General features: G+C 36.6%; 1 protein-coding gene across 2 annotated transcripts; it reads left to right on the top strand.

The window, feature by feature from the left end:
* The first annotated feature begins 297 nt into the window (after positions 1-297).
* On the top strand, positions 298-10816 carry LOC115972435 (mediator of RNA polymerase II transcription subunit 33B-like). Of its 2 annotated transcripts, none has more exons than XM_031092723.1 (12): positions 298-826; positions 2088-2198; positions 2908-3255; positions 3493-3812; positions 3920-4011; positions 4761-5121; positions 5654-5864; positions 6792-6906; positions 7031-7192; positions 7824-8484; positions 8938-9144; positions 9519-10816. In XM_031092723.1, the coding sequence occupies exons 1-12, from the start codon at positions 525-527 to the stop codon at positions 10637-10639; spliced, it is 4011 nt and encodes a 1336-aa protein (XP_030948583.1). In that variant the 5' UTR covers positions 298-524; the 3' UTR covers positions 10640-10816. The 2 variants fall into 2 exon arrangements, with proteins under 2 accessions (XP_030948583.1, XP_030948584.1); XM_031092724.1 differs by having other exon boundaries at positions 301-826; positions 3017-3255.
* Positions 10817-14746: the final 3930 nt, after the last annotated feature.

Below are 14746 nucleotides of genomic sequence, written 5' to 3'. Positions count from 1 at the left end.
TCACACACACATGTAGGCCTCATAAACTGGTGAGAGATTCACACTCCATAAATCCGAAATCCGATTAAGATATTTTTGGACACCACATTAGACATTAACCCAATGAGTGGAATTAGATTAGGTCAAAAATCATAATGTAAAAGTAAAAGCAAAAGCTTAAGGAATAAGACACTTGTTGTGGTATCAAAAAACAGAAGAGAAAAACACACATTTTTTTTTTCTTCTAATTAAAATTTTTAGTTTTAATCCTCTCATCTCACGCATCCATTTTGCTCTTTAAAAAAGTCATTCCACCAGTCAACAAAAACAACGCGCATAGTATTTTTGCATAGAGAATCCCTACAAGCGCGCCCTCCACGACTGACTATTTCTCTCTCTCGCTATTTGTTTCTGTCAGTCAAAAACACAAACACATACAGTGATTTGTTAATTTCCTCTCCGTTTTTTCTCAATGAATCCATAGACAAAAACCCACAAAACGACGACGACGAAGAAGAAGAAGAAGAAGAATCTACAAGTACACGATGTCGATGATGAGTGTACAGGCGAGTGAAGCCACGCGTCAGAGGCAGCGACTATGGGACGGAGTGTTGGAGTTGACGAAATCGGCACAGGAAAAGAACAGCGACCCGCTGCTTTGGGCGGTGCAGCTAAGCACGAGCCTGAGCTCGGCCGGAGTGGTCCTGCCGTCGGTGGAGTTGGCTCACTTGTTGGTCTCTCACATCTGCTTCGCTAATCACGTGCCTGTCACGTGGAAGTTCCTCGAGAAAGCTTTGACTGTTAAGATCGCTCCTCCTATGCTTGTTCTCTCTCTCCTCTCCACCAGGTCACGTGACTTTCTCACTCCCACTTTTTTTTTTTTTTTTTTGGTTGGGTTTTTTTTATTCTTAACGATTAAGGTATTATTGTACTAGGTGTGAAATACATAAATGTCTTGTTTAATTGTTAGAATTATGGTTAAAATGGCTAAAATTAACTGTTTAGTCGGCATGACTTATTTAGGGCTTTTGATAACCTTGTTTTAGCAAGGATGTTTTTATTTTTTAGAAATATGTATAATGTTATTTAAAATCTGGATACGGTTCATGTACCAAACAACCCTTAGGTAGTTGGAATTGGAGCAATGCCACTTTCTTCTCACATGGGTCAGTTACTGACATCACTTTTATTTATGCAAAAAAGTAATGGAAAATGTGAGTGCCTATACTTTTTGAATTTATTATGGTATCAAAGCAGTTGATTTTGAGTTCAAACCATGTTTCCATTCTACAACTTGTGTTGGGTACTGCATGGGCTCTGTGTTAAATATGTATGTATTTGTGTTTTTATGTTTAGATGTTTGTGTTAAATGTATGTATGTGCGTAGAGGATTATGTGTCATTGCCTAATTGGGTGCATGTATGAAGATTATGAAGCTTGAATTGTATGGGCATTTGAAACTAGTTGGGATATTTGGGGGCAAGTAATTGAAGTTTATGGTCTTTTAAAGTTTTTATTTTTTATTTTTTATTAGGTAATGTTGCACGAATTATGCCTTGATAAATTTCGTTTTTTTGTTAGTAAGTTAGACAGACAGCCAATGGATTTTGAACCTATGAGTCTACTTTACACTATCCATTCTTATGGGAGGAGGAAATGCCATTTTAGTCCAATTTCACTGGCTTCAAGTCTTCAACATTTTGGTTTTGTTTCAAAGATTTATTTATTTATTTATTTGAGAAGAGTTGTATATGAATGTTACATTGTTTTCCTTATCATTGCCATTTTTTTTTTTTTTTTTGGGTGGGGGACTTTCCTTGTGAAGCAATCTTTGGGATATAGTTATTCTTCAATTGTGCTTTGTTTACTTGGTAGTACCATCTGGTAATTGACTGGCATTGAATATCGTTTGTGGAGTGGTGGTAACGGAGTTTGCTTATGTGCTACTCTTTGATTTAGAAATTTTTTGTTTTCCTGGGATATTGCTGTAGCTTATGTCATAGTATGTCGAAGACTTAAACTGTGTCCTTATTTTTGCCCCTAAGAACATTGCTGATCACCCATCAGACTATGTGCATCTTTTCACTTTAAACCTTGTTTTTATACAGGGTCATTCCAAATCGGCAGCACCAGCCTGGAGCATACAGACTATATATGGAACTCCTCAAGCGACATGCGTTGTCATTTGCATCTCAAATCCGTGGTCCAAATTATCATAAGTAAGGTTCAATTTTTTTTTTCCTTATTTTGTTGTGCAGAGATGACTTGATGATCTCTTGCTCAGTTTTATAGTCAAAACGTACTGTCACTGGGCCCATTATATGTTGCAATATCCAAAAATAATGTTGGCTTAAAAGTTCAACAAAGAAATTTAATGTTTCATGATGGAGTGTTAAATTAGAAAGATTTTTGTGACTAATGTTGTTAAAGATTGCTAGTTTGCTAGTATGGCGACTTGCCTCATGCAGCAGTGGCAGTTTTCTAATGTCACGTACTACTAATATTTGTTTTTCATGAAAAACACGCTTCTTAAGAGGCCTGTTCTTCACAGTTTTAAGCCATACCCTATTAACTCTAATTATATTAAATAGTGCTATAAAGCACGCATTAGTATAATGATTTATTATTATTATTATTATTATTACGGTAATATTCCTTGAAGCCAAACAAAAGGCAAATCCCTTCGTTGTTTGGATGAGATGTCTTTGGCTTTCTCATTCCCTTAAGTTTTCTGTTAATAGAAAGAAAGAAAAAAAAAAAAAATCCAGTTAATGTTAGAGTTGTTCTTGTTCACATAAACCTACAGGAAAATATTGAAAGCCTATCTTGAGCTTGGTTTTGAGTGGCCTTTCTTATGTTTGTTCTTTCAGATACTTTTTCTTCCATAGATTAATAAAGTACTAAAATACCTTTTAATTGAAATTACAGGATCATGAAATCCATTGATGACGTTCTTCATCTTTCCCAGATATATGGCCTTCAAGTGTCTGAACCTGGGGTAATTCTTGTTGAATTTGTCTTTTCAATTGTATGGCAGTTACTTGATGCATCTTTGGATGATGAAGGGTTGTTGGAACTTACCCCAGACAAGAAGTCTAGATGGCCAACGAGGTCCCAAGATATGGAAATAGATGGTCATGATGGCTTTAGTGAGAAGAGAATAGAGCACAATGAAGGACTGCAGAAAGTAAATACCGTAATGGCTATTGAGATAATTGGAGAGTTTTTCCAAAACAAAGTGACTTCAAGGATTCTTTACTTGGCACGTCGAAACATGTAAGAACTTATATTTGCTAGTGATTTCCTCTTCACTTCTTGTGCATCTTAATGTTAATGTGTTTTGTTTGTGAGAGAGAAGAGAAAAGTAAGCAGTTTATTGAGTGTGTCATGTTCAACCTAAAGCCTAACATTGGTGCAGTTATGTGATTAAATAAATTCAGAGTGGCCAGTTAGAATTTTGAGAAATTTATTGAATATAAGGTACTTGAGACCTAAATATTTCTCCCTTTGTAGGCCATCACATTGGGGAGGTTTCATTCAGCGACTGCAACTGCTTTCCGTAAAATCAGTGGTCTTGAGGAATTCAAAACACATAACTCCAGAGACCCTTCTGCAGTTGACGTCTGACACACGTCGACTTCTATCTAGAGAATGCAAAACAATGTCGGGGCAAGAGTTTCATGCAGTTATGGCTTCTGGGTCTCTGATATCTTCTGCTAATCAAGTTCATGGAACTAGTTTGTCTGCCCTTTGGCTCCCCATTGATTTGTTTTTGGAAGATGCTATGGATGGATCACAAGTGGCAGCAACTAGTGCTGTTGAAACTCTTACTGGTAGGAGTCAATTCTTGTATATGAGTGCTTTCAGTCTTTGATTTACCTGGAGTGGATGAGACTTAAGTTCTTCTAGCAACATTATTGAACCAGAATTACTGTTGCAGGTTTAGTAAAGGCTCTGCAGGCTGTTAATGGTACCACATGGCACAACACATTTTTAGGTTTATGGATTGCAGCTCTTCGGCTAGTGCAAAGGGTAGGAATTAATTTGTAAAGAAATAATGTTTATCTTTGATCATTGATTTATTCTTTTTTATTGGATTTTTTTTTTTTTTTTTTTTTTTTTTTTTTTTTTTTGGGGGTGGGGTGGTTTTGGGGTGACACTTACCACATGGCTTGTACATATGTTGCATAAATTTGAAAAAAAAAAAAATTCCAACTTCAAGCCATTGTAATACCTTAGTTTAACTTGCCCAGGAATTGGAAAATCTTTTGGTTTTGAATATGATTACTTGCTAAGAAATTAAAAATTATTTTGGTCTAGTATTCTAAATTGGGTAACATATAGTGTATAACTGATAAAGTTGGCTATTTGGTAATGGGAAGTGCCTTTATTCACCTTCAAGAAGTGAAAAATTATCAAAGAATTGTGTTGCTCCTGAGGATTTTATACTTAGTGAATGTTTTCATAATTATTTCACTAGAATGGTTCATATTCCATTGTGCCTAAAACTCATTTATATCTAAATTGCTAAACTATTATAATTTCACAATGGCATGTATATACTGGAGACCTTGTTTCAGGTTTTGCCAAGACCCATTTTTACTATTGAAATACATCACTTGTGTCTATTTCCACAAATCACAGCATTTAATGTATTTGTAAGGTAGAGTCAGAGACTAGAATGCAGTTGGATCTGAGGAAGAATAAGATTCCCATTTGGTTCTATGTAACTTCTGTTTCTAGATATTACATTGATCTGTCTTCATCTTACTTCTTTTTAGGAGAGGGATTCAAGTGAGGGTCCTGTGCCTCGCCTAGATACATGTTTGTGCATGTTATTGTCTGTTACGACACTTGCGGTTGCTAATATTATTGAGGAAGAGGAATGTGAACTTATTGATGAAAGTGAACTCAGCCCTACCAATCAAAGGATAGAAAAACAGCCTCAGGGAAAACGGTGCAAGGAGTTAGTTACCAGCTTGCAGTTATTGAGCGATTATGATGGTTTGTTGACACCCCCTCAGTATGCTGTTTCAGTAGCCAATCAGGCTGCTGCCAAAGCAATAATGTTCATTTCAAACCTTCCAGTCAGTAATGGACACTATGAATGTGTGAGCGTAACTGACATGCCAATGAACTGTTGTAAGTAATTATTACTTTTCAGCATCAGAATTCTGATTTTGTGGAGGCTTTTAGTTTGAAAGAAGTAATAGATGAAAATTTGATAAATATTTTTGATGGGCCTAATTTTTATTTATAACAACAATGTTTCTGGATGGCCCACCTTGGCATTTTTTTTTAATGCAAATGCACCTGATTGTTGATTTCTGCATTCTTCCTTCGAGTTTCCTGTAGAGAAGTTATTTTAAACTAAAAGATCAGGTTGATCGTGCTGAGTTGGATCACTTTGGTTTCACCTGAAAAAATGATGCCTCTCTTATTTTGTGTTCATCTTAGACTCTTTTTTTTTTTTTTTTCCTCCTGAAATTTGTTGATTTCTCTTTTAGTTCAGTTCAAAAGGCTTATGTTCTATTTTAATTCTTCCTTTTTCCTGTTTATCTTCGGTGCAAATATGGTAAATTGGTTAAGGCTCCTCCCTCACCTGATGGTTCTTGATATTTGTCTTTGTGGTAAGCCTGTGAGGCTTCTTATATTCCATTTCTTTTTCTTGCAGCTGGAAACATGCGACATCTGATTGTTGAGTCATTAATCGCAAGGAATCTACTGGACACATCGGCATATTACTGGCCAGGCTATGTCAATGCACGTAGCAACCAAGTTCCTCGTAGTATTCCTGGTCAAGTATCTGGTTGGTCATCATTGATGAAGGGTTCCCCTCTAACTCCACCATTGGTAAATGCTTTGGTTGCCACTCCAGCTTCTAGGTATTTGCCATTTTCTCTTATTTCTATAATTTTTCCTTTTTTTTTTCTTGGAGAAAGAAAGGGAAATGGGAGGAAGAGGGGGATGGGGATTAGGGAAACTGAACTCAGATGCTATCATTTCTATCATTCCTTGCTTCTACCTAACCACCCCCCCCCCCCCCCCCCCCAATTTGTATAAATTAGTTTCAAATAATTTCCTCTGACATTGTAACCTTGGTTCTTGATTTTTGCCCCCACAGTACATCCCCAATGTACTCGGGTTGGCTTCTTTTTCAATAAATTTTTTTGTTACCTATCAAACAAACAAACAAAAAAAAAAAAAAAAAAAAATCCTCTGTCGTGTACAGTATCTTTTGAGTAGCTGATCCCTTATTGAACTGAGGAGTAGGATTTTCAACTAATAGTTGTCTAGGTTCAAGACATCCTACATCAGACTTAAGAGTCACATACAACTTGCCAATGAGTTCAAATAACACCTCCCCCCTCCATAATGAAGGGTGGAGGGTAAGGTCATGGATTCAAAACCCATTGGGTGTGTGTAAACTTCTTTTTTCCTTTTGATAAGTGGGTGTGTAAACTTACTAATAAAAAAAGTCATACACACAACTTATGCCCATTCATCATGAGCTGTCCATATTTTGTTGGGACAAGGCTTTCTTAAGCTGACTATAATGTTCCATATAAGAGAATACCTACATACCATAACTAGTACACACATACATTAATATGCATGTGTGTCGTAGTATATATATGTACATATATATGCTGAAGGTAGTAGCTGTTTAATTAACTATTATAATTCCTGACTATCACCTGGTCTTCAGTTAAACCCTTCTTTTTCCTGAAGCCAGGTGTATCAGATGCTCTTTTTTGTAAATTTACCCAGTGGTATGGCAACTGAATTTAAGCTCATGGATTTGATGGAAGCTTAGCAGAAATCGAGAAAATATTTGAAATTGCGGTCAATGGTTCAGATGATGAGAAGATATCTGCCGCTACCATTCTTTGTGGGGCGTCTCTAATTCGTGGTTGGAATGTACAGGTAGTACGGTAAAGGCCATATTGTTGTTTCATGGAAGAGCATATCTTCTTTATCGCATCATAAGTTTGTTCCCCTCACCACCCTTAGCTTTATCCATTGAAGTTATGATTTTATTTTTGTGCAGGAGCACGTCATTATTTTTATTACAAGCCTGCTATCGCCTCCAGTTCCTGCTGACTACTCTGGCAGTGATAGCCATTTGATCATCTGTGCTCCATTTTTGAATGTCCTTCTTATTGGAATATCAAATGTGGATTGTGTTCAGATTTTCTCCTTACATGGCTTGGTGGGTTGCACTGTAAATCTTTCTACTATGTATGCAGAGACTGCATTAGATTAGTCATTGTAATTGTGTTCAATTGGAGGAAATTTTCTCCTTGATCTTGTCTGGTAAAAGGGGTGGGGTGGGACTTGGGCAGGTCTTTAGATTTGAGAGAGAGGAAGAGAGTACATGACTGTCTAAATACTTTATGATTGTGGAACAAACAAAAACTTGGCCCTGCCCCCCCAAAACACGCGCGTGCGCGCACACACACACACACACACACATGCCCCTATGCCAATGGTTAGAATATTTGTTATACACCTCAATTCATTTGTATCATCATTTTAATGAACTTTTAGATAATAAATTGTTTGAATTGTTGACACGATTATGGTTTTAATAGCTTGCCAACAATTTAGACTGGTACAAACTAGTTTTGCTGGAAAATTGAGTCGTGTATTAGTTCCGGCACCTTCTCTTCCAGCAAGGCTAAATTCCTTCCTCTGCCCTGCACACACACACAGCGAGTGAATATAAATAAAGAAACTTAATCTAAACAAAAGGAGTGTAGCGTGAATGGACCATAGAAAGAAATGAATAACTCCAATGCTTCATGTTCTCTGAACTGATGATGGTTTCCATTTATTGCCAGGTTCCATTGCTTGCAGGTGCATTGATGCCCATCTGTGAGGTTTTTGGGTCTTGTGTACCGATTGCGCCATGGACTCTTACAACAGGTGAAGAACTCTCTTGTCATGCAGTGTTCTGCAATGCATTTACACTTCTGCTGAAGTTATGGAGGTTTAATCATCCACCTCTTGAGCATGTGATGGGAGATGCGCCACCAGTGGGATCCCAGCTATGTCCTGAATATCTCTTATTGGTTCGGAACTCACGATTGTCTTCCTTTGGAAGATTACCCAGGGATCGGATGAAAACCAGAAGACTCTCTAGATTAATAACTTTTTCTGTAGAACCTATATTTATGGAAACCTTTCCAAAATTAAAGCGCTGGTACCAGCAGCATCAAGAATGTATTGCTTCCACCCTCTCTGGTCTTGTCCTTGGGACTCCTGTTCATCAGATAGTTGATGCACTACTGAGTATGATGTTTCGAAAAATAAATAGAGGTGGTCAGCCTTTAACTCCTTCAGCTTCAGGAAGCAGCAATTCATCAGTATCTGGAACTGAAGATGCCTCGATTAGACTCCAAGTGCCTGCATGGGATATTCTGGAGGCAACTCCCTTTGTACTTGATGCTGCTCTTACAGCATGTGCCCATGGAAGAGTCTCTCCCCGTGAACTTGCTACAGGTTTATTCAATTCTCTAAGAATGATTAAATGCTTTCAAATTTTATTCAATGTTCATGCATTAGTTTAAAGGAGGCATAAAAAGTATCACAAGAACTTCTGAATAACAAGTCAAGTGTAGTATTGCTGGGTTAGAGGTGATTAATTGTAATAATGTGAGTTTTAAAGCAAATCTATATGCAAAATCACTGAACCTGGATGTCTGGAGTTGAGCCTTAACTTCATTTTCCTTAGTTTTTTAATATTTATTTCTTTACAAAAATTTGCTCACAATCTTGGCAAAATTCATGGTAAATTTTGCTAAAGTTGGTGTTTTTATGAAAAAGTGGGAAAAAAAGACAGAAAGAAAAAGGACCTTTGGGAATGGTTGCCTAGTCTTGTTTTTTATTTAAATTTTTGGATGTTAAGTGCAGTTGTTAGATTGTTGATTGAGCCCCTCACACTCTTTATCTCAGGACTCAAAGATCTTGCTGATTTTCTTCCGGCAACGTTGGCCACCATTATGAGCTACTTTTCAGCTGAAGTAACGCGGGGCATATGGAAGCCAGCTTTTATGAATGGAACTGATTGGCCAAGCCCTGCTGCGAATTTGTCTACTGTTGAGCAACAGATTAAGAAAATCTTAGCTGCTACTGGTGTTGATGTCCCAAGCCTTGCTGTAGGTATGTCCTTTTATTCTCTAGATATGTGGATTATCATTGTTATCTGTTGAATACATGTTATGAATAATCTCCATTCATTCTGCCCCCACGTCAAGATTACATATTCTATCCTGAGTGTCTTTCAGCAAAAGTTGCAACTCTGGAGTTTGAGGTACATAATATGTCATAATTATATAAATGTATGGGTTCTATCGTAAAGGGTTCATCAATGATAAATATATTATTGTAATATGGGTAAACACCTATAATAATGACACAAAATGATCTTCTATTTTTCTGCAGTTGCTTGTAATTTTAATATATGTGGGACAGCAAATTTTGGGTTCAACAAATCAATCTGTTGACGTTAGATGTCTCAACTGCTTTGTTTGCAGGTGGGAGCTCTCCTGCGACGCTTCCTTTACCCTTGGCTGCCCTAGTAAGCCTCACAATTACTTATAAACTTGATAAAGCCAGTGAACGCTTCCTCACAATGATAGGCCCAGCCTTGAATTCCCTTGCATCTGGTTGCCCCTGGCCATGCATGGCCATCGTTGCCTCATTATGGGCCCAGAAGGTAAAGCGCTGGGGTGACTTCCTTGTGTTCTCAGCTTCTGGTACTGTTTTCTACCATAACAGTGATGCTGTGGTCCAGCTTATTAAGGCCTGCTTCACATCTACCCTTGGGCTAAATTCCTCCCACATTTGCAGCAATGGTGGTGTAGGTGCCCTCCTTGGCCATGGCTTTGGCTCCCACTTCTCAGGTGGGATCTCTCCAGTTGCCCCTGGAATTCTCTACTTAAGAGTGCATCGGTCTATCAGAGATGTAATGTTCATGACAGAGGAAATTGTCTCTATTCTAATTCTCTCTGTTAGAGATATTGCAAGTAGTGGGTTGCCTAAAGATAAAGTGGAGAAATTGAAGAAGACCAAGTATGGGATGAGATATGGGCAGGTTTCTCTTGCTGCAGCAATGACACGTGTCAAACTTGCAGCTTCACTTGGGGCATCATTAGTTTGGATATCTGGTGGATCAAGTTTGGTGCAATCCTTGATCAAAGAAACTCTTCCTTCTTGGTTTCTATCAGTCCATGGATTAAGGCAGGAAGGTGGAGAATCTGGAGGAATGGTTGCGATGCTAGGGGGTTATGCGCTGGCATACTTTGCTGTGCTTTGTGGTACATTTGCTTGGGGAGTGGACTCATCATTGCCAGCATCACACCGGCGGCCAAAGATTCTTGGGGCCCACTTAGAATTTCTTGCAAGTGCACTAGATGGAAAAATCTCTCTTGGTTGTGATTGTGCCACTTGGCAGGCATACGTGTCAGGATTTGTGAGCTTGATGGTTGGTTGCGCACCAATGTGGTTGCTAGAGGTGAATGTGGATGTGTTAAAGAGGCTGAGCAAAGGATTGAGGCAGTGGAGCGAGGAAGAATTGGCTCTGGCCCTGCTGGGAATTGGTGGGATAGGTGCAATGGGTGCAGCAGCTGAATTGATTATTGAAACTGAGTTTTAAACTGAGTTTGGAAAAATGCCTGATTTACTTTTGTGTTTTATATCCTTGATACTACAGGTAGAGGCATTGTTTGTCCACTAGAATACATCATCCAATTAGTATAGCTTTCTGTAGAATCGTAGGTCATGTAAATTTTGAACAGGATATATAGAAGAATAGATTTTGTGTTTCTGTACATTGTTTGGAAAATTTTCATGCTTACTATCATTTTCATTCTCATAACATGATGATCTGATTAAGGATAAAGCTGTGCACATACACATTCATGCTCACACATTTTACAAATGTAAAATATGTGACAACATTTTACTAAGTGGAACGAGCGGAGGTCTAAAAGTAGGATTTAAAGGAATTAGTATGAGGAGAAAAATGACGTCTTCGTGTCAGAGTCGGGAATCAAATCTTAGAGCCTAAGATTTCTAATCCTCATAAAAATGAACGAACTTGATCTTGGGTTTTTGAGAGAAAATTCTAAGCCTGTTTGAGACCCAATCAGAATTGAGACGCTCAATGAGTATTTCTCTTTTAATCCTCATGAATATAATTGTTACCCATTGGTTTAAGGTGAATAAAATCATTTGCTTACTAGACTTGCAAGAAATTTATTGCTAACTCCTATAATTGTTTGAGGAGAACAAAGTACCTGTAACTGAAATGAAAATCTTCAAAAGCACTCATCTATGACTAAAAGAACTTGTCGTGCTATCAATACTCTTATTTGGCGTTTGGTACTGGATGATGTTTTAAGATTCTCAAGAATGTTTAAAAATTCTCATGTTTAGTTGTAAATCACGCCAAAGAATCAGATGCCAGGGAAATCTGGATTCTCCCTTTAAACCCCTCTCAGTAGGAATGAAGATTCCCTTTAAAAGAGGTGAGTATCCAGATTCTCAAGTTTAAAGAAAATTATATTTTTTATAAATTGACAATTTTAACCCATTTTCCTTATCATTTAAGCAATTAAGATAAATTATAAAACAAATCATCAATATCTTTTTTCTTGTCTTTATCCTTAAAAAAAGTTTGAAAATGACCCTCCATTATTACTAGGTATTCACTTTTGCTGTTGTGTGTGTGTTGCTTGACAAATTATTAATAATTTATATTTTGTTTTTCATTATTTATTTAGAGGAAGATTTTTTTTTTTCTTTTAAAGGACTTGGTAGTTTACATTCAAATCTAACGATAGAATGAGAAAAATAAATAATTAATTTAAGATTCCTGGGAATAAACCAAACATTATCATCTCACATTCCTAAAAATCTTAAGAGATTCTTAATGAAACCAAACATAGAAATAACAACATTTTTAAGCATCCAGATTGCAAGGAATCACATTCTTAGGAATCTGGATGCCAAAAATAATGTGGATTCCCCCATACCAAACGCCACATTAAGATATAATTTTATTTTTACACAGTAATCGAAAGATCTTGTAATTTGTTCAAATTTACCTTCGCAGTGAGCGACTACATCACTATCATCATTATCATTTTATTTGGATTGGAAAATTAACAACCAAACATTTGTGCCAAAAATCCGTCCAAAGTACTCCACGAGTTAGCGACTACATCACTATCATCATTATCATTTTATTTGGATTGGAAAATTAATAACCAAATATTTGTGCCAAAAATCCGTCCGAAGTACTCCACGAGTTAGCTCAACTAGTTTGAGTTTTTTAAAAAAGGAAAAAGAAAAGACCTAGCCTAAGTCAAGCATTTTTAAGTTTTAGGTCCTCCCCCAAGTTTTTGGAGGTCCATTTTAGATTTAGAGATTACAGGATAAGAGGCAACCTTGTAATCTATGACCCTTGTATAACATCAGTAGTTTCACCAGTTAGAAATTTAGGATAAATTGCTAGCAATAGCCAATAGGATTCAATTGTGTTCCATCAAACAACTCAATTTCTTAAAAATTGGATTTTCCAGGCTTGCTAATTTACCATCCATCTCATGTATGAAAACAAATTTCACCTACAACAAGTTGAATCCTAGATTTCACATATTTTTATTGAAATGAGAAAAGAATATCGTTTGATTATAAGGCTTACTATTATGAACACAGAATATGGCCTAATTACTACTGCTATCTTTTTATATTATGTGTAAATATCCTTGGGGGAAAATGACACCGTCTCTATTACTAATCCTTTGCGTAATTTGGCATTTTTAATCATCCACTCATTTTTGCTAACCCCCCACTCATTTTGCATATATATATATATATATATATATATTTTTTTTTTTTCCTTTCTTTCTTTCTTTAATGAACTAGTATAGTGATGAAAGACAGAAACTTCCACATCTTTCACATATATTAGTATGCAATGAGATACGTGATATGATAACCATAAAGTTCAATAGTGACACTAATTTACAGTAATAAAGAAGGGATAGGTTGGGTGGATCCCAATTCCCAAGAGCTAATTTTGGATAGCAGTAATAAAATAATAGGGCAATTCCTCTAAGAGGATTGACAAAGCTAAAAAAAAATATAGTTTTTAAAAACTTAAAAAGTTACTTTATCTATTTTATTAACGTACTTTACAGTGCATCCAATATTAAAACATTTATTTTTTAGCAATTCATTTAAAATAATATAAACAATTCATTAAATAATAAAAAACAACAACTACAAAAACCAATGGCAACAACACCTCCACCGTTGCCCCTACTAGCCACAACCACAAACCACATAAAAAAAAAAAAAAACCAACCACAAACCAACAACCTTCCTCTCCCACTTCTCAACCCGCAACCACCAGCCAAAGCAAAAAAAAAAAAAAAAAAAACACCCAAATCGGGAAATCATGACCCATCAATTCACGTGTGTGGGAAAGTGTCTGAGCGTGTGAGTGAATAAAATAATATTTCTAGCAAATAACTTTCAGCTACAGTGGGCTGTTATCTTTAGCAGCCCACTGTAGCAATGAGTCAAAATATTATAGGTTTAACAACTTTGTTGTGGGGTGTGTTTTTGGTGTTTGGGTTGCTAAAATGACTATTTAGTCATTTTAGCAATCTCAAGCAAACATCAATTATGCAATCGTACTTTAAAAAAAAGTACATATTCTTTTAACAAATGTTAGGCTGAGAATGATCCAATTTGTGATTTCCTTGCTCTCTCGTATTTTCCACGTACCTGTCTTTCTTGAGCTAAGAGCATCTGCATCAGTGGATGCAAAAATTTTGTAAATTTGCACCGAAAAAACCTACTTTTTCTATTTTACACTCCTATTTTTACAAAATACCTACATTAGTTTGTCTATTATATACATTTATTCAAATAAAATATTCATCTTCACCTACCATCAACGATCAATCCACACCCACCTAACCACCATCACCCCAAAACCCATGATCAAACAGAAAATCCAAAACTGATCAAACAAAAAATTAAAAAGGATCAAAACCTCAAAACCCACTAATCAATGCCCTCCTATACAAACTAGTCCCATTTGGAAGATTCACAGTCAAATTCACCAAACTCTCTTCCCCCAAAACCCCATAATTCTTGAATTTCCACCCATCAGTGGCAATCTAAAAGAACATAGCTTCTCTAATCCTCGCTTTAGACTCAACCTTAGCTTCCTCAAACTTAGTATCCAATTTACCACCTGTGAACTCTCTCCGAGAAATCCCTAGCAACCCAACTTGATTCAAGAAAGCTTAGAACTTCAGGTGCTCCAAGCTCGAAAAAGAGACAGACCCACATGACTCAAACACCCAATCAGTAAGAAAATCAAGCGCACAATCAATTTGAGTCTTACTTAGTGTCAGCCCAAGTGAAGTTTTCGGACTCTTGAGCTTCTTCACATTATCTTCCAACATAGCAAGAGGTGAGAGTGAGAAGCTGAAAATGAGAGAGTAAGGTGAAGGAGAGAGAAAAAAAATGTAAAATATTAAATACAAGAGCTACAATAATTGTGCATATTTGCACAGTTACTGTAACACTTGTGCATTTATACACAATTTTACACCCACTGATGTGAGTGTTGTTTTGGTCGAAATGTGTAAAATGAAGTGTTTTTTCTATTTTGCAAGACTTTGCATCCGCTAATGTGGATGCTTTAATAAAAGAGAGAATAGATACTTGTTGACTTCTT

The sequence above is a fragment of the Quercus lobata genome, chromosome 12 (assembly GCF_001633185.2).
Source record: "Quercus lobata isolate SW786 chromosome 12, ValleyOak3.0 Primary Assembly, whole genome shotgun sequence".
Classification (NCBI taxonomy): Eukaryota; Viridiplantae; Streptophyta; class Magnoliopsida; order Fagales; family Fagaceae; genus Quercus; species Quercus lobata.
Note: the sequence above shows the minus strand (reverse complement) of the source record. Positions and strands in the feature narration are given on the sequence as shown.

Coding starts and splice junctions, on each gene's coding strand:
- LOC115972435 (XM_031092723.1), top strand. CDS start 525: ATGTCGATGATGAGTGTACAGGCGAGTGAAGCCACGCGTCAGAGGCAG. Junction 2,199..2,907: donor CGTGGTCCAAATTATCATAA/GTAAGGTTCAAT, acceptor TTGAAATTACAG/GATCATGAAATCCATTGATG. Junction 7,193..7,823: donor TTTTCTCCTTACATGGCTTG/GTGGGTTGCACT, acceptor ATTTATTGCCAG/GTTCCATTGCTTGCAGGTGC.